We start from the raw sequence: 18,959 nt of genomic DNA on the forward strand, positions 1-18,959 counted from the left end.
AGGCAATAAACGTTTATTTGGTGGCGAGTGAAATTGTTCAAGATAGTGCTCTATGGTAAGTCTCCACAAGAAACTCACAACAAGAGACAATGCGGACAATTGTAGCAAGAATTCCTCTACTCTCCATCCACACAGGAAAATAATTTCTGCATTTAAGTAGAAAGAAACGTATCTGGCTTCCTTAGAATTGTTTACCTCTAAGTCAATCATGTCCCGGGGGAAGGGCACCTCTGGGTTTTCACCAGTGTCCATAATTGGGATATTAGCTTTTCTTATCTCTTTCTCAACAAATCCTAAAATGACAGAATCAAAACATTCAGGTATAGCACAGGCCTGGAATTGCCAATAGCTGAGGAAAAAAATAGGAGCGGTAACCTGGCTAAAAAGAGCTTTGTTCTATAAAGATACTTTCACATAAAAGCAGCACAACGTGTAAATCCTTTTTCCTCCACGTTCCTCTTTTTCCACTGCACGCTCTCTAAATCACAGACACACCAAAGAGGATTATCATCCCACGACCATCTTCTTTCCCTCTTCTGATCTTAAAACCTCATCTACTTCAGTTCTCCACCATGTGCGACTACTAGTCCAGAGTACGATGGTTCTGTTTGTAGATATTGTTGTAGAGCGGAGCTACAGAAAAGCACAATTCAATAGAATATTTGACATTTAGCACACTAGTGAGACAATTCCAGATCAAAAAGGTTTCATAAAATTTGAAAAACGGATCAGTTTTAACAAAACAAAAAAACAAAAAGTGTGACATGGAGTAAGGCCCCAAAAAACCAGAAGACAAAAGTGACAACTAGTGACTTTTTTAGAGCAGAGACCAAATTCGCCAATCAGCTAACTGAAAGCTGGCATAGCAAGATCATTGGTTTGGGGGTCAGAGAGAACAACTGGGGTTCAAATACTGATTCCAGCATAACTGCTTCTGTTCTTGGGCAAGTCACTTAACCTCTCTGATCTTTGGTTTCTTTTTTCTTTTCTTTCTTTCTTTCTTTCCTTCCTTCCTCCCCACCTCTTTCTACAGTAATCTCTACCAACGTGGGGCTCAAACTCATGACCCAGAGATCAAGAGTTGGATGCTCTACCAACTGAGCCAGCCAGGCACCCCAACTTCCTCATTTATTAAATGAGGTAATACCCACCTGAAGGAATACTGTGAGGAATGAATGAAATTAAGTATATGAACACCCCAACTCTCAACAGGACCCTAATAAATGTGTTAGTTTCTTCCTTCATAAAAATGTCAAATTAGGGGTACCTGGGTGGCTCAGTCATTAAGCGTCTGCCTTCGACTCAGGTCATGATCCCAGGGTCCTGGGATCGAGTCCCACATTGGACTCCTTGCTCAGCCAGGAGACTGCTTCTCCCTCTCCTTCTGCCTTTCCCCCTGCTTGTGCTCTCTCTGTCTCTCTCTTAAATGAATAAATAAAATCTTTAAAAATAAATAAATAAAATATTTAATAAATTAAAATAAAATAAGATGATGGTCTGTGGCCTATCTCTCAGAAGTCTATAATGCGGGGGCGCCTGGGTGGCGCAGTCGTTAAGCGTCTGCCTTCGGCTCAGGGCGTGATCCCAGAGTTCTGGGATCTTCCGCTGGGAGCCTGCTTCTTCCTCTCCCACTCCCCCTGCTTGTGTTCCCTCTCTTGCTGGCTGTCTCTCTCTGTCAAATAAATAAATAAAATCTTGAAAAAAAAAAAAAGTCCATAATGCGGTACTGCTATAAAACCCTTTCCACAGAAAAATAACCAATATGTTCAGTTTGCAGCCTTGTCATCTCAGACAAGGGTTTCATTAAACACCACCTAGCCCCAATACCACAAAATCTACTTGTACACGGGGCACCTGGGTGGCACAGCGGTTAAGCGTCTGCCTTCAGCTCAGGGCGTGATCCCGGCGTTATGGGATCAAGCCCCACATCAGGCTCCTCTGCTGTGAGCCTGCTTCTTCCTCTCCCACTCCCCCTGCTTGTGTTCCCTTTCTCGCTGGCCGTCTCTCTCTGTCAAATAAATAAATAAATAAAATCTTAAAAAAAAAAAAAAATCTACTTGTACACAAGAAGTTCATCTTAATATCAGGATCATAAGACTATTCTTCCTTTCTTTTTCTCCTGCAGTATTTTCTTCTTTTGTTAAGAGGACTAGTGTCTCTAATTTAAGACAAATTACTCATTATAGGAACATCATACGGAACCAAAATGTACATACGAAGCTTTCGATCCATTTCTTCACATCTTCTAACTTCATTCACAAATTTCCGCTGGAAAACATTCACATCTGGATTTAACTGCAAAATAAGAACACAATACCACATATTTAAATACTGTATCTACTTTCTGTTTCACAAGTGACACCCTGCAAAGTGAATATCTAATATTTTGTTTCGGTGTCTGATGCAACACTAACAATAACGGCCCTACTGATCTACATAACCTGCTTCGGGGCCAATCACACCAACTGAAGGTAAAAACCCCTCCCTCACTGTAGCACCATATTGCTGGAATGGAGGCAAATTAGATAAAAGAGTATGGTACAAAATGGTCTCCCCAGGCCAATGTCTCAGTGAGCTCCCCCAGCCAAAAATTTGAGCAACGGATGTAATAGAAGCTTTGCCAGGTTTTCCTTCTCTTCCTTCCCATCAGAAGACACAGAAGGCAAACTTCTCTTATTCTTCCGTCCCAGGATCTTCACCTCCTAGGGGACAGGCTGGTTTATTCATTCATACATCACAAGTAATTTTCAAAGCAATGTGATAGATATTCTGGGAAATACAAACAAAAATAAAACAAGTTCCTACTTACTAAGAAGCCTGCAATCTAATAAAGAAAAAGGATGAACACAATCAATAAGATACCTTGTGATAAATTCCATAAAAGTAATACAGGTAAGGGGCGCCTGGGTGGCTCAGCTGGTTAAGCGTCTGACTCTTGGTTTCGTCTCACATCGTGATCAGGTCAGGCTCTGCACTTAGCGTGGAGTCTGCTTAAGAGTCTCTCACCCTAGGCCATGGCTTGGTTAAACATTTGCCTTCAGCTCAGGTCATGATCTCAGGGTCCTGGGATCGAGCCCTGTTGAACTCACTGCCCAGTGGGGTGTCTGCTTCTCCCTCTCCCTCTGCACCCCCCACCACTTGTGCTTCTCTCTCCCTGTCTCAAATAAATAAAACCTTTAAATAAAAAAAATAAAGGAGTTAAAAAAAAGATTTTCTCACCCCTTTCCCTTTGCCTCTCCCCCCCACACATGCGCACTCTCTCTAAAATAAATAAATAAAACGAAATTTAAAAAGGTGCTTAAAAGTAATACAAAAAATTTTTTTAAAAAGTAAAGAACTATAGCTACTCACTCAACATTTATAGAGCAACAACTATGCGCCAGGCACTATATTAGGCATCGGTATAAATACAAAAGGATATGTCCAAGCTTTGAGGAGCCATCAGACCCACGGATGAGACAGACACAAACTAATAAATACAATTTATTGTGATAAATGCTATTTTAAAAAAGTAAATATTGTCACCTTCTTATACAATTAAAATATATACCTACCTACCTCATGACTAAGCATTCCACTATTAGGTATTTGCTTAAAAGAAATGAAAACATGTCTACAGAGACTTGTACAAGAATGTTTACAACAGCTTTATTCACAATAGCCACAAACTGGCAATGTTCCAAATATCCAACAACAGGAGAACAGATAAAGACATTGTAGCATATTCATGCAACGGAATACTACTCTGCAATAAGAAGAATCAACTATAGATACACATAAAAACAGACACATCTTAGCATTAGCTTGAGTTAAAGAAGTCAGACATAAGGCTTTGTATCATTCTATTTACATAAAGTTCAAGAACAGACAAAACTATTCTATGATGGTAGAAATCAAAATAGTAGAGAATGACCAGAAGTAGGCACAAGATACCTTTCTGGGCTGATGGAAATATTCTATATCTTGACCGGGGTGGTGTTGGTAAAGGTTTTAAAAATTTACTCTTCATTCATACATACAAGAGTACAAAACTGTACTCTTAAGGTCTATGCATTCCAGTGAATATAAATTTTACATCCATAAAAAATGTGGGGGAAAAAAGAAGGAAAGAAAATGGGAAAAGAATGAAAGAATGAAAGAAAGAAATGAACATATGCAGGAATAACTATGAGAAAAAAATGAGTAAGTGGACAAAAATGTACAAAGGAAACACCTGAGCTGGGACTCTGGGGGATGAGGCAGAGTTCACCAAGCAGAAATAGGCAGAATGAAGCAGAAAGACCATGACAAGTGACTCAGAGACATAAATAAATCATATATTCAGAGAAGGGGAAAAATTGTTCCATAGGCAGAATGGAATCAAATAATCTGATTTTTATTTTTTAAATATTTTATTTATTTATTTGACAGAGAGAGAGACAGCCAGCAAGAGAGGGAAGACAAGCAGGGGGAGTGGGAGAGGAAAAAGCAGGCCCCCATGGGAAGAGCCTGACGTGGGGCTCGATCCCAGAACTCCAGGATCACGCCCTGAGCCCAAGGCAGACGCTTAACGACTGAGCCACCCAGGTGCTCCCAAATAATCTGATTTTAAAAAACATTTTTGAAGATTTACTTTTTTGAATAATACTGCATATGAAGAATAAATTGTAAGAGGAATAGACTGATAATGGAGAAACTAGGAAGGACATTATTGGTACTATATTTATTAGAGAGAATCTAAGGCAAAAAGCATTATCAGAGATTACAAGAATCACTACAAACAATTTCCAGGGAGATGCAACAATCCTAAACTTGGATGTCTCTAATAAAATGTTTGTTTTTTTCACCGAGAGGCAGTATCTTGACCTTCCATTCAGAAATTTCCACTTCAATAAACATGAAACTGAAGCGAAAGTAGCCACAAGACTCTTGATAACTTTACTGGTTTCATTATCTGTAGGCAAAGCTGAACTGCAGCCAGTGTCAGGTAAGGCGTCCCAAAATACTTGGGAAAGGCATCCTCAAAATATTTCCGAAAGAAATTAACAGAACCACAAGGAGACACTGACAACCCTATGTAGTGGAAAATTTTAAATACAATTTTAAATTATTGATACATTGAGTCTACCAAATATTAGTAAGGACAGAGAAAATGTGAACAACCTAATTAATAAGCTTAACCTAAAATACACACACACACACACACATTTTTTATCCCAGCATCCACCAGTTCTCTCTTTAAGAATTCATTATGAAAACTGACCACAAAATAGGTCATACAGCAAATCTCAGTAAAGAACAGGTACTATACAGGAAATGCTCTACAACAATGCAATTAAGTTAGAAATCAATATCAAGGGGCGCCTGGGTGGCTCAGCCGGTTAACATCCAACTCTTGGTTTCAACTCAGTTCATGATCTCAGGGTTGTGAAACCGAGCCCCATCTGTCTCCTTGCTCAGAAAGGAGTCTGTTTGAAGATTCTCTCCCTCTGCCCCTTCCCTCACTAGCACATGCGGACTCAATCTCTCACTCTCTCTCAAATAAATAAATAAATTAATTAATTAATAAATAAATAAATATCTTTTAAAAAAAAAAGAAAGAAAAGAAATCATTATCAAAAAGACAACCTAAGGTGGCTTAGGTGGCACAGGTGGTTAAGTGTCCAACTTCTGGTTTCAGCTCAAGTCATGATCTCAAGGATCATGAGATCAAGACCCACATGGGGCTCTGCACTGCTTAAGACTCTCTCCCAGGGCGTCAGGGTGGCTTAATCGGTTGAGTGTCCGACTCTTGATTTCGGCTTGGCTCAGGTCGTGATCTTGGGGTCACGGGATCAAGCCCCGCACTGGGCTCCACACTCAGCACAGAGTCTCCTTGGGATTCTCTCTCTCCCCCTACCCCTCGCCCACTCTCTCACTCTCTCTCTCTCTAAAATAAATAAATAAAATATTTTTTTAAAAAGGCTCTGTCTCCCTATCCCTCTGGCCCTACCCCTTGGCTCTGTGCATGCACTCTCTCTAAATACATTAAAAAAAAAAAAAAAAAAACCACACCTAAACTACATATTTGGAAATGCTAAAATAGTCCTAAATAATTCATGGCTCAAAGAAGAAACCATAATGAAATTCTTAAGGGTGCCTGCATGGCTCAGTCCTTAAGTGTCCAACTCTTGGTTTCAGCTCAGCTCATGATCTTAAGGCTTTGAGACTGAGCCCCATGTGTGCGCTCAACACGGAGTCTGCTTCAGATTCTTCCTCCCTCTCCCCCCAACTATGCTCCTCTCCCTGCTCATGCTCTGTCTCTCTCTAAAATAAATAAATAAATAAGATCTTTAAAATAAAAAAAAGAGAGAAAATCTTGAAAAAAAGAAATTCTAAAAATATTTGGAATGGAATGACAATGAAAATGTAAAGACCAGGGGCGCCTGGCTGGCTCAGTAGGTAGACCACATGACTCTTGATCTTGAGGTCATGAGTTTGAGCCCCACATTTGTCGTGGAGCCTACTTAAAAAAAAAATCTTTTTAAATGTAAAGATCAAACTTTGTGGGATACAGCTAATGTACTATTTAAAAGGAAACTCAGGGGCACCTGGGTGGCACAGTCGGTTAAGCATTCGACTCTTGGTTTCAGCTCAGGCTGTGATCTCAGGGTCGTGAGACTGAGTCCTGTGTTGGGCTCCACACTCAGCATGAAGTCTGCTTGAAACTCTCTCTCCCTCTGTCCCTCTTTCCTGCCCTCTCTAAAATAAACAAATCTTAAAAAAAAAAAGGATATTTATAATCATAAATGCATGTAATAGAAAAGACTAAAAATGATTATACTAAGCGTTCAAGAAGTGAGAACAAGGTAACAGGAGGCAGAAAACAACAAAGAGCAGAAATGAAGGAAAGTCCCAGAGAAGATGTACCAAACCAAAAGCTGTTTTTTGGTGTTATTACATTTTAAAATTTTATTATTTACTTATAAGCTGGTTATTTAAAAAGACAAAATAGGGGTGCCTGGGTGGCTCAGTTGGTTAAGTGTCTGCCTTTGGCTCAGGTCATGATCTCGGGGTCCTGGGATCAAGCCCTGTGTCAGGCTCCCTGCTCAGCAGAAAAAAAATAAAAAATTAAATTAAATTTATAAATAAATAAAATAAAATAAAAAATAAAAAGACAAAACAGACAAAATTTTATAAGACTGAGAGAAGGCATAAATAAATATAAGAATTTAAAAAGGCAACTATAGTGCTTGCTTTGGCAGTGCATATGCTAAAAAAAATTGGAACGATACAGAGAAGATTAGCATGGCTCCTGCACATGGATGAAGCACAAATTCATGAAGTGTTCTGTATAACAAAAAAATAAATAGGCAACTATAGATGGAGATTTTTAAAAATACTAAAATGAGCATTATGCCAAAAACTTCTCAGAAAGTTCAGATTAAAACAATTTTCTGGAAAAATATAACTTATCAAAACTGACAAGAAAGAAAAAAAAACAGAATAAGTCTATAATCAGTAAAGAAATTTCAAAATATATCCATCTAAAAATATCAGGCCTAAATCCATCAAAATTCTAGAGAAGAACATGGGCAGCAAACTTTTCAACCTCAGCTGCAGGAACTTCTGGCTAGACACGTCTCCAAAGGCAAGGGAAACAAAGGCAAAAATGAACTATTGGGACTGAATCAAGATAAAAAGCTTCTGCACAGCAGAGGAAACAGTCAACAAAACCAAAAGACACTGACAGAATGGGAGAAGATATTTGCAAATGACATATCAGATAAAGGGCTAGTATCCAAAATCTATAAAGAACTTAATCAAACTCAATACCCAAAGAACAAATAATCCAATTAAGAAATGGGCAGAAGACATGAACAGACACTTCTCCAAAGAAAACATCCAAATGGCCAACAGACACAAGAAAAAATGCTCCAAATCACTCGGCATCAGGGAACTACAAATCAAAACCACAATGAGATACCACCTCACACCAGTAAGAATAGCTAAAATTAACAAGTCAGGAAACAGACGTTGGCGAGGATGCGGAGAAAGGGGAACCCTCCTACACTACTGGGAATGCAAGCTGGTGCAGCCACTGTGGAAAACAGTGTGGAGGTTCCTCAAAAAGTTGAAAATAGAGCTACCCTATGACCCAGTAGTTGCACTATGTAGTGATCTGAAGGGGTATCTGCACCCCAATGTTTATAGCAGCAATGTCCACAACAGCCAAACTATGGAAAGAGCCCAGATGTCTATCGACAGATGAATGGATAAAGATGTGGTATATATGTGTGTACAAACACACACACACACACACACACACACACACACACACTGAAATATTACACAGCCATCAAAAAATTGAAATCTTGCCATTTGCAACAACGTGGATGGAACTAGAGGGTATTATGCTAAGCGAAATAAGTCAACAGAGAAAGACAATTATCATATGAGCTCACTGATAAATGGAATTTAAGAAACAAAACAGAGGGTCATAGGAGAAAAGAGGAAAAAATAAAACAAAATGAAACCAGAGAGGGAGACAAACCACAAGAGACTCTTAATCATAGAAAACAAACTGAGGGTTGCTGGAGGGGAGGTAGGTGGAGGGATGGGGTAACTGGATGATAAACATTAGGGAGGGTATGTGATTCAATGAGCACTGGGTGTTATGTAAGACTGATGAATCACAGACCTGTACCTCTGAAACCAATAATACATTATACATTAACAAAGAAAGAAGGAAAGAAAGAAAGAAAGAAAGAAAGAAAGAAAGAAAGAAAGAAAGAAAGAAAGAAAGAAAGAAGAAAATATCAGGCATAGAGGCGCCTGGCTGGCTCAGTCGGTGGAACGTGCTACTCTTGATCTTGTTGTGAGTTCACGTCTCATGTTAGGCATAGAGCTTACTTAAAAATAGTAATAATAATAAAGAAATAAGAACATCAGGCCTGGAACTTTCATAGATAGTTTCTGCTAATCTTTCAAAGACTAGATAAGCCCAAATCTTTGAACAATTGTCCCAAAGAGGAAAACTGAAGGAATACTCCTGAACTAATAAGTAAGACTGGCCAGTATAAACTTGATACCAGATAAGAATATTTTGAGAAAGGACAATACAAGCCAATATCAGTTATCGATACAGTAGTCACCCGTTATTCGCAGTTTTAGTTATCTGCAGCCAACTGTAGTCTGGAAGCAAGTGATCCACCTTCTGACATACAGTCAAAAAGTCAATAGTAGCCTAACGCTGTGCCACCACACCTACGTCATTCGCCTCACCGAATGTCCTTACGTAGGCATTTATCCTCTCACATCCTCACAAGAAGGGAGAGTACAGTACAGTAAGATATTTTGAGAGCGACCACATTCATATAACAACTTTCATTACAGTATACTGCTATAATTTTTATATTTTATTATTGTGTTAATCTCTTACTGTGCCTAATTTATTAACTAAACTGTATCATAGGTATATATGTATAGCAAAAAAACAATACATATATATACATAGGGTTTAGTACTATCTGTGATTTCGGGCACCCACAGTGGGTCTTGGAACGGTATCCTCCATGGATAAGTAGAGGGACTACTGTATAAGTGAAAAAAATACTAAAACAGTATTAGGAAACTGACCCTCCAAATTCTTTTGAAATATGCCTCATGACCAAGTTGTTTACCCAGGCTTGCAAGGATGATTTTACATTTAAAAAAAAACAAAAACTATACAAATGGCCAATAAGCATATGAAAAGACGCTCCACATAATTGGCCATGAGGAAAATGCAAATCAAAACCACTAAGAGATACAACTTCATAGCCATTAGGATGGCTATAATAAAATTTTTAATTTTTTTTTCAGATTTCATTTATTTATTTGAGAGTGAGAGAACACATGTAAGGGGGGCGGTGAGGAGCAGAGGAAGAGGAAAAGGGAGAAGCAGACAGCCCACTGAGCGGGGGGCCCGATGTGGGGCTCGATCCCAGGGCCCTGAGATCATGACCTGAGCCAAAGGCAGATGCTTAATGGACTGAGCCACCCAGGCACCCCTATAATAAAAAATTTTTTAAATGAAAAATAACAAGTGTTGGTGAGGATGGGAAGAAACGGGAACCCTCGTACATTGCTGGTGGAATGTAAAGGGGTGTGGCTGCTGTGAAAAGCAGTCTGGAGGTTCCTCAAAAAATTAAACACAGAATTACCATATGACCCAGTAATTCCACCTGTACGTAAACACCCAAAAGAAATAAGAACTCAAATATTTGTACACAAAATGCTTACAGCAGCATTACTAACAAGAGCCAAAAAGCAGAAACAACCCAAATATGTTCATCAATTGATGAATGAATAAACAAACAGCAGTATATACGTATGATGGAATATCATTCAGCCATAAAAAGGAATGAAATCCTAACATAAGCTACCATGTCGATGAACCCGGAAAACAATATGCTAAATGAAAGAATCAAGACACCAAAGGCAACATATCATATGATCCCAATTATGTTTAATATCCACAATAGGGAAATCCATAAAGATAGATTAAGTAGTTGGCCAGGACATGAGGAGTGACTGCTAATGGGTACAGGGCTTCTTTTGAGGGTAATGAAATGTTCTGGAATTAGACAGTGGTGACGGTTGCACAACCCTGCGAATACACTAAAAAACAATGAATTGTACACTGTGAAATGGTGACTTTTTTGGCCTATCTCAATTAAAAAGAACATAGGCAGTAGAGTCAGACAGCCCAGGGGTACAGATCTGTGTGTCCTGGGTAGCTATTTTCATCTATGTCATAGGTACCTAGTGTGGAAAATGAGAATGTTAAGTTCCACCCTTCAAAAGTGGGTTCTACTTCTAAGGGGTGCTGCGAGGAATGCCTACAATAATAATGTAAAAAGCTCAACATGCATCGATCAAAAAAATGCGAACTGTCCTTGCAATTTTAAGTGTTAGACAGTAAGGGACTGAACAGTAGAGAAGAAGTTATGTCAAAGAGAAGAATGGATGAGGGAACAGATGAGTCACAGAAGATTTTGAGTGGGGAAAATGTCTTATTCAATTGTCTCTGTAAAACCCAGAGTGTTATCTTTTGCAGAGAATATAGATAACAACTCTATAGCTCTCCTTATATCCGAAACTGAAATTCATTTTAATATGTTGCACATTTTCACAGGAAAAATAGATACAAAAAAAAGGTACAGATACAAACTGCAACATGGATGAATCTTGAAAACATGCCAGATTAAAGAAGCCAATCACAAAAGACATATTATTTGATTCTATTGACATGAAATGTTCAGAATAAGCAAATCCATAGAAATAGAAAGCAGATTAGTGGCTGTCAGGGGGTGGAAGGGGGAGGGGGACTGGGAGGAAATGGGCAATGACTGTTAATGGGTTCAGGGTTTCCTGTCAGGGTAATAAAGATTCTAAAACTGACGGTGGTGATGGTTGTATAACTCTGTGAATATACTAAAAACCATTGCATTATATACTTTGAATGGACAAATTATACGGTATGTGAACTGTATCTCAGTAATACTGTTTAAAAAAGACAGTAGGAAAAAAATCTGGATATGTAATGTACCAAATTAATAGATTAAAGGAAAAAAACATAACCTCAATAAATGAAGAAAAGGCATCCCATGAAATTCCACAATCATTTGTGGCAATAAAATCAGAAATCGAGGGGCGCCTAGGTGGCTCAGTCGTTAAGCGTCTGCCTTTGGCTCAGGGCGTGATCCCGGCGTTCTGGGATCGAGCCCCGCATCAGGCTCCTCGGCCGGGAGACTGCTTCTTCCTCTCTCACTCCTCCTGCTTGTGTTCCCTCTCTCACTGGCTGTCTCTCTCTGTCATATAAATAAATAAAATCTTTAAAAAAAAAATCAGAAATTGAAAGGAATCTGAATAATTTAATAGAATTTTCCAAAAACTTAAGAGTAAACATCTTACTTAAATTGTCAAATACTGGGGCGCCTGGCTGGCTCAGCTGCAAGAGCACGTGACTCTTGATCTTGGGGTCGCTGAGTTGAAGCCCCACGTTGGGTGTAGAGATTCCTTAAATAAATAAGTAAACTTAAAAAACTTAATAAAAATTAATTTGTGGGGGCGCCTGGGTGGCGCAGTCGTTAAGCGTCTGCCTTCGGCTCAGGGCATGATCCCGGAGTCCTGGGATTGAGCCCCACATCAGGCTTCTCTGCTGGGAGCCTGCTTCTTCCTCTCCCACTCCCCCTGCTTGTGTTCCCTCTCTCGCTGGCTGTCTCTCTCTGTCAAATAAATAAATAAAATCTTAAAAAAAAATTAATTTGTGAAATACTAAAAAGATTCCCCTTAAAGTCAGGAGCATAGATAAGGATGCCATCTGACAGATACATAGCCTTACTTCCTTATTAACAACAATCCCAATTTTCTTCAAGGCAGTGACTGCTCAGTTGAAAAACCACTTTCCCCAGACTCCCCTGCAGCTAGACTATGCCATAATTCTGGTCAACAAAAATTAGGAAAGTCTCCTGAGGATTTCTGAGAAGGTTTTTTTGTTTTGTTTTGTTTTGTTTTGTTTTGTTTTTAAATAAGTACTTTTCCTTCTTTCCTGCACTTACTTCTTCTTGCCTAGAATATGGACATAATACCTGAAGCTTTGGTGGTCATCAACGAGGACAAAAGCCAAATGCTCAAAGATGGCAAAAAAGAGATATAGAGGGCGCCTGGGGGGGTTCAGTCGGTTAGGCGTCTGCCTTCAATTCAGATCATGATCTCAGGGTCTTGGAATCAAGCCCACATCGGGCTCCCCAATCAGTGGGGAGTCTGCTTCTCCCTCTCTTTCTGCTTGCTCTCACTCTCTCTCTCTCAAATAAATAGAATCATTAAAAAAAAAAAAAGGTGGTTCGCCTATCCCACCCTGCTTTAAAAAAAGAGAGAGAGAGATAAAATGATCTTAAGACACTGATGATAGCGTGAAGCTGGGCTTCCTGTTTCACAAGAAAAGTACACCCCTATCACTGGGTTTTCAGTTACATACAGCTGAACACAATCCTAACCAGTATTAGTTTGCTGTTACTCTTCTTCAACATGTTAGTAAAAGCCCTAATGTATATGGTAAAATAAGAAAAAAAAAAAGGAATAAGAACTTGAAAGGAAAAAACAGTCTACTCTCCAATGGTGAAGTAAAAAGGATTATATCAAATGTAGCAAAATGTGAACAACTGGTGAATCTACATCAGAGTATTCAGCCTTGAAATTCTTCAAAATAAGTATTTAGGGCAAAGAATACTGATGAGCAAAAAAGAACAATGAATTCTGTGTGACAACATATACCATAAACAAAGGGAAAAGACAAGCCAAGTTATCAGTAAAGGATTAGAAAAAGATTAGCTTCCAGAATACGTGACGAACTTTTACACATTCTACAAGTCAGTAAGTAAGACAAGCAACCCAACAGAAAAACAAGCAGATGATACGGACAACACATTCATGGGAAATGAAACCCGTTATGTCCATTAAACAGATACAAAGATACCCAGTGTACTCATCAAGAAAACCCCAATAAAAACAAAAAATATAGCACTTCACACCCACCATATCGCCAAATTCATTAAGCTTGACACAGAGGTACTAACACAATTATAAAGCGACAGGGAACTCTCAACCAGCAACAGAAGTTTGGGCAGGTATGACACTGTCAAGTACACTCTGACCACCCCTAATAGTTAAAGACGCGCACCATACTCAGCAACGCCCTTCTTAGTTATAATCCCTGCGGCGGCAGCAAGTCCGGGAGATCGATACTCTTTACTCAGTAACACTAGGATATCATTTGCCTTTTTCATCCTCACTGTCTCATGAGTGTTCAGTGAAGTCTTCCAGAGGCTCATGCTATAGGTCACCGCCAGATGACTGCAGAAGCAGATATGAGAACTCAGTTGTCTTCTATTAATTCAGACATTCAAGAGATTTTCACAAATGTAAAAGCAATGCCACTCTTCTATTTTTTTTTTTGTTTTGGAAAATATAGTTATTTTTCATAAAAATGTTATTTATGATAACACACAGTTTTATTATTGTGATTTTTTTAATAAATAAGTATTTTAAGCATATCTCAGTTTTAATTTCCAATACAATAAATATTGATATAACTCACATAAAAGCTCACATTGCTATAACTCACACAAAAGCTCTTTGGGGTCCTCAACCATGTTTTCAGAGTGTAAAGAGGCCCTTAGACCAAAAAGTTTGAGAACCGCTGCCCTGGAGAAACTATCACACGTGTATACCAGGAGACATATACAAGAATCTTCCTTGCAACACTGTAATAGCAAAGAACTGTTCACCATCAGAAGGAAAAACAATAGACTGTGTATAAAATAACTATATAGCCATTTAAAGAAATGAACTAGGGCGCCTGGATGGCTCAGTCGGTTAAGTGGTAAGCATCTGCCTTAGGCTCAGGTTGTGATCCTGGGGTGCTGGTATCAAGTCCTGAATCGGGCTCCCTCTTCCTCTGCCTCTGCTTCTGTGTCTCATGAATAAATAAATAAAATCTTAAAAAAAATAAATAAATAAATAAATAATGAAAAAATGAGCTAGCGCTACCTGTAAGACACGGCCAAATTTCACAAATAATGAATTTAAAAGGCACGGTGCTGGAGGATATATACAATGTACATGCATATAGTTTTAAAATATGCAAAATCTTACTAGTATATATGATTATTTAGTGATACATATATACACAGAAAAAGTAAAAAAAACACGTGGGAATGATAAAAGTAAAAACTGGGGCACATGGCTGGCTTAGTAGGTAGAGCATGTGACTCTTGGTCTCGGGTTCGTGAGTTCAAGCCCCATGTTGGACACAGAGCTTACTTTAAAAAAAAAAAAAGCAAATATCATTGCAGAGGTTACCTCTGGGGAGATGGGGAGAGAAATTGCACAGAGGAAGGATACGCAGAAGTCTTCTATTATATGTGGAATGTTAGTAGAAACACAGGTATTCATTATATTATTCCCTATAATTTTTTGTATGATTGCAATACATCACAGTAAAGATTAAGAATGCTAAATAGATACAATGGGTATTAGGAGGGAGAAGACACCATAGGACCAAATGAAGGACTGCAAATTAAGGGTGACTTAGGTTTGTAGTTCTAGAGAACTGGAAGAATATCGATGCCTTAGCTCTAATTTAGGAAGTCAGGATGAAGAAATAGTTTGGGAACAGGTAAGGTGGTGGGATTTAGACATGCTACCAGGAGAAGCAGAGATGATAAAATTCCTAGAGAATTGTAAATCTAAGGATTGTGTTTGGGAGCTGTCAGGGCCAGAGATACAGATTTGGGACTCACTGAATAAAGATGGAAGATCTGAGAATAGATGAGATCATCAAAAAAGGTGATAAAGGGAGATGAGGGTATGGAGAAGCTTATTCAGAGAGAGCAGAGGAGAGAGCTTGGGGAACAGACACAGAGGACCATGGTGGAGAAGATAACAGAAAGGCTAGGGGAAGATGGCAGTGAGCCCTCAGAAAGATCAGAGAAGGAATTAGAGTCAGGTAAGAGAACATTCGAAGAAAGAAGGTACAAAAAGTTTCAAAGAGAATAAAGAATGTACTAGGTCACCGGATTATACTTGTATAATTTCAGTGTGCCAATTTCAGGAAGCCAATATTGATTAATCCCAACCCTTTCACACCACTCCTCCATTCGTTCCAACAAAAGCTGATTATTTTGTATGTGGACACTAAAGATACAATGATTGTCTCTGTCTTCGTGGTCCTAAGATCACAGTAGAAGAGAAAGACTAATCAATTACTAACACTGATGAATGTAAAATCACAACTACAATGGATGCTATCAATGGGAGTACATGGAACTTTGAGACTGCATAATTAGGGAATTATTAACTCCTTCCTCCTTTCAGCAGTGTATATTGTGCCTTCCTGAACAGACTATAAGCCCCTGAGGACATACTTTTCTATACTCTTATATTGTTGATTTTCTTTTGATCTTTTCTAAGTGCTTAGCATAATGCTTCAAAATAATGGGTATTTAGTATATGCTTACTTATACATCTGTAACGGGATGCATCAGATTTTTTTTTTTAAGATTTTATTTATTTGACAGAGAGAGAGAGACAGCCAGAGAGAGAGGGAACACAAGCAGGGGGAGTGGGAGAGGAAGAAGCAGGCTCCCAGCGGAGCAGGAAGCCTGATGCGGGGCTCGATCCCAGGACTCTGGGATCATGCCCTGAGCCGAAGGCAGATGCTTAACGATTGAGCCACCCAGGCGCCCCAGGGATGCATCAGATTTTGTAATAAACATGTCCTATTGTATGGAAGAGCTATGACTTTTTTTTTAATAACTTGCTATGGGTGTTAAAGAGGCCAAAAGCAAAGTGTAAGCCTTGAAAAGGTTAGCTTGGTGTCCTCTACCTGCATCTCAAGCCATTACCTTGAGACTGCTTAGGGTTATTCTCAAAGAGGGAGCTAGTAAAATCACAGAAAGATTGGGACAAAACATTCTCACCTCTAGAGAGACAACTCAAAAGTACACTCTACCAATAGTAAGCCAGTGCTATACTGTTATTTTTGCAAATAAAAAGCAAAACATTCATTATAAGGCAATTAGCCCTGACAAGAAAAAGTGTTCAGCAGTTTTCAAGAAGCAGCCCCACAACTACTTACATCACGAAATTGAACCTTTCCCAGTTCTCCTAGTTCACTGACGCAACAATAAGCAGCTTCTGACTGTAGAAAGAGCTGGGCCAGCGTCATCTCTTCACTCCGGAAAAGCTCCCCCATGGTGGCAGAAAGTGCCAGTCAACAGAGTACCTGAATTTCTCTCCAACCTAAAGCAAAAAGAGAAAACTGCATTACCAAAAGCGCTAAGAGCAAACACCACAACAGCAAGGCTCTTTTGTTTTGCATTTCATATCTTCCACCCCACGTAGACAGATCTTTAACATCCTGCTTATAAGGATGGAAAGGAGAAATTGCGAAAGGCTGTTACTAAATCCTCTCCAGCAGAGTACCTGATGAAAAGTCACTTCCTTCACAGTCAACGTCAGGATCAAATGACAATATTTTGGGGCGTCTCAATACATAAGAATGTATCCAGGTTAAAAACAGGAACTGGGATTCCCAAACAGCTCTTTAAATACCCTGGACAGGGTATTATGAGGCAGTGATGTTCACACTGCATGACCTTTTTTTGGCTTGTGTCAGGAAACAAACAGAAGAGACCTAGATTACCCTCTCATAAAGGATGTCTTCATTGAGACTAGTTTTATAACCCCTACTGCCCGTTTCTAACTGCTGGAGTTCCAGCACTACCTTAAAGCTATGGGTACCTTAAAGGGTTTAACCTTCCAACTCCTCAGGAAACACCATTTTCTCCCTAAGGAATCTGAACACGTCAGCATTATCTCAAAAAAAAAAAAAAAAAAGGGCGGGGGGGGGGTACCTGGCTGGTTTAGTCAGTACAGCATGTGACTCTTGATCTCAGGGTCATGAGTTCAAGACCCATACTGGGTGTGGAACCTACTTAAAAAAAAAAAAAAAAGCCTGCTTGCATATTAAGCTCAATTTCAAGTCCAGCATGACAGGAATACGTTGATAATGACAAAGCAGTTTTATCAAACCACAGAGAATGAGCTTGCCACCTCCATAGCTTTCAATTTCTAATCCCCACCTTCAAGATTAATTACATTCTTCCATCTGTTAAAGCTTCTCATGAATGAGCCAATAAAGGTTTCATTTTAGGGCTGTCTTATCCTTGGCCGGTATGAAAGACAACGGCGCTATCAGTGGTCCTGAAACTGCAATTATTTATTCTCAATCAGCTATTGTGAGGCACAGACTGTACCCTATCTAAACTCAGCAAACCGTACAGTATTTTTAGTACCATGAGGGCATCCATACTGATAGGTAAAACTGACATCAAAGGAAGAGTTACTGTTCTGCAAGGCTGGAAGACATTTTGAGAACTCTGAATGACAAAACCTTTGTGCATTTGATGTTCAAGGCAGCAAAACAACACACTCAGACATAAGCAAGGATTTAAGAGATTATGTAGCCTGCCTTTAAAATTGTCTATACCTGAATCGCCCACAACAGCTGTTACCAGCCCTCCCACAGCCTCCCCCAAACAAGAATAGATTCCACAACCTCTAAAGCAGGTAAAATTATGCCTCATCAGCATAGCTCAGGGGCTGCCAATAATGACAGCCTCCAAAGTTGCCTCCCTCCTTCTGTTCTTTAATGATTACAAGTCTGCCTAGAACATCTCTATCTCACTGGAGCCAAAGAGAAAACTAAACAGGCCAAAGCAATTCGGGGGTAAGAGGATGTCACAAAACAAAATATGAAGAAATATTAATTCTGCACAAGATGAGTACAAATAAAGCGCCCAGCCTCACTCTTGTCATCCAGTCCTCGCCTCCTACCAGGTATTCAAATTCACCTGCTTCATTTCCTGTCTACCCAGTGAGAAAGCAGGAATTCTCTGAAGCCAAGCACACCTACCACCATAAATGGGGATTAAAGTGGGGGGAGGAATCATCAAATTGGGAGCCCCTTTAAGAAGCCCCCCAAATTCTTCTGCCTACCAGTAACCTTCTGTTCCTCCGCCTACGCCTTAAAATGGGGAAAGGTCCAGGGCCTCCAAAGAGGAGTGAACCTCCGGTTCCCCTGCCCACAGGAGGGGTGCCCAAAGGGGGTGAACCCCTGTTTTCCTCTCACAGACCCAAGATCCCTGCTAATTCCTTTGACAAATGGGGAGGCTAGTAGAAGATTTCCCATGAGCTTCCGAGGCCTCTCCCTGCCGCGCAGTACCTACATCCCCCGCTCACCTTCAGCCCCGGGCCGGGCCGCAGCCAAAGCAGCCGCCCTAGACCAAGCCCGCAGCTTCAGCGGCTCGGGACATCAGCGCTCGACGTGCGTGCGTCCGCAAAGCCCTGCCCCCGCGCAGCCGCCGGCTCCGCCCCCATGATGACCTCATTGC

The 18,959-nt window shown here is 39.8% G+C and overlaps 1 protein-coding gene and 1 non-coding gene across 7 annotated transcripts in view; one reads left to right on the forward strand and one right to left on the reverse strand.

Annotated features, from left to right (window-relative positions):
• Positions 1-18,959, reverse strand: part of ATP6V0A1 (ATPase H+ transporting V0 subunit a1) — a 58,884-nt gene extending 39,925 nt beyond the window's left edge. For 2 of the 6 annotated variants that reach the window (XM_040640596.1, XM_040640594.1), the window contains exons 1-4: positions 18,808-18,959; positions 16,643-16,806; positions 2,217-2,295; positions 196-293 (exon numbers count right to left, since the gene is read on the reverse strand). In XM_040640596.1, the coding sequence (XP_040496530.1) occupies positions 196-293; positions 2,217-2,295; positions 16,643-16,759 (294 nt within the window). In that variant the 5' untranslated portion in view covers positions 16,760-16,806; positions 18,808-18,959. Of the gene's footprint in view, positions 1-195; positions 294-2,216; positions 2,296-16,642; positions 17,377-18,807 lie in introns of those variants that run through there. The other 4 variants (XM_040640599.1, XM_040640598.1, XM_040640597.1 and 1 more) reach the window with 3 other exon arrangements.
• Positions 7,210-7,318, forward strand: LOC121105118. The gene has a single exon (XR_005837548.1). It is a non-coding gene; the product is annotated as a U6 spliceosomal RNA (small nuclear RNA).

This window comes from Ursus maritimus, unplaced genomic scaffold, assembly GCF_017311325.1.
Source record: "Ursus maritimus isolate PB19 unplaced genomic scaffold, ASM1731132v1 scaffold_24, whole genome shotgun sequence".
NCBI classification, from domain to species: Eukaryota; Metazoa; Chordata; class Mammalia; order Carnivora; family Ursidae; genus Ursus; species Ursus maritimus.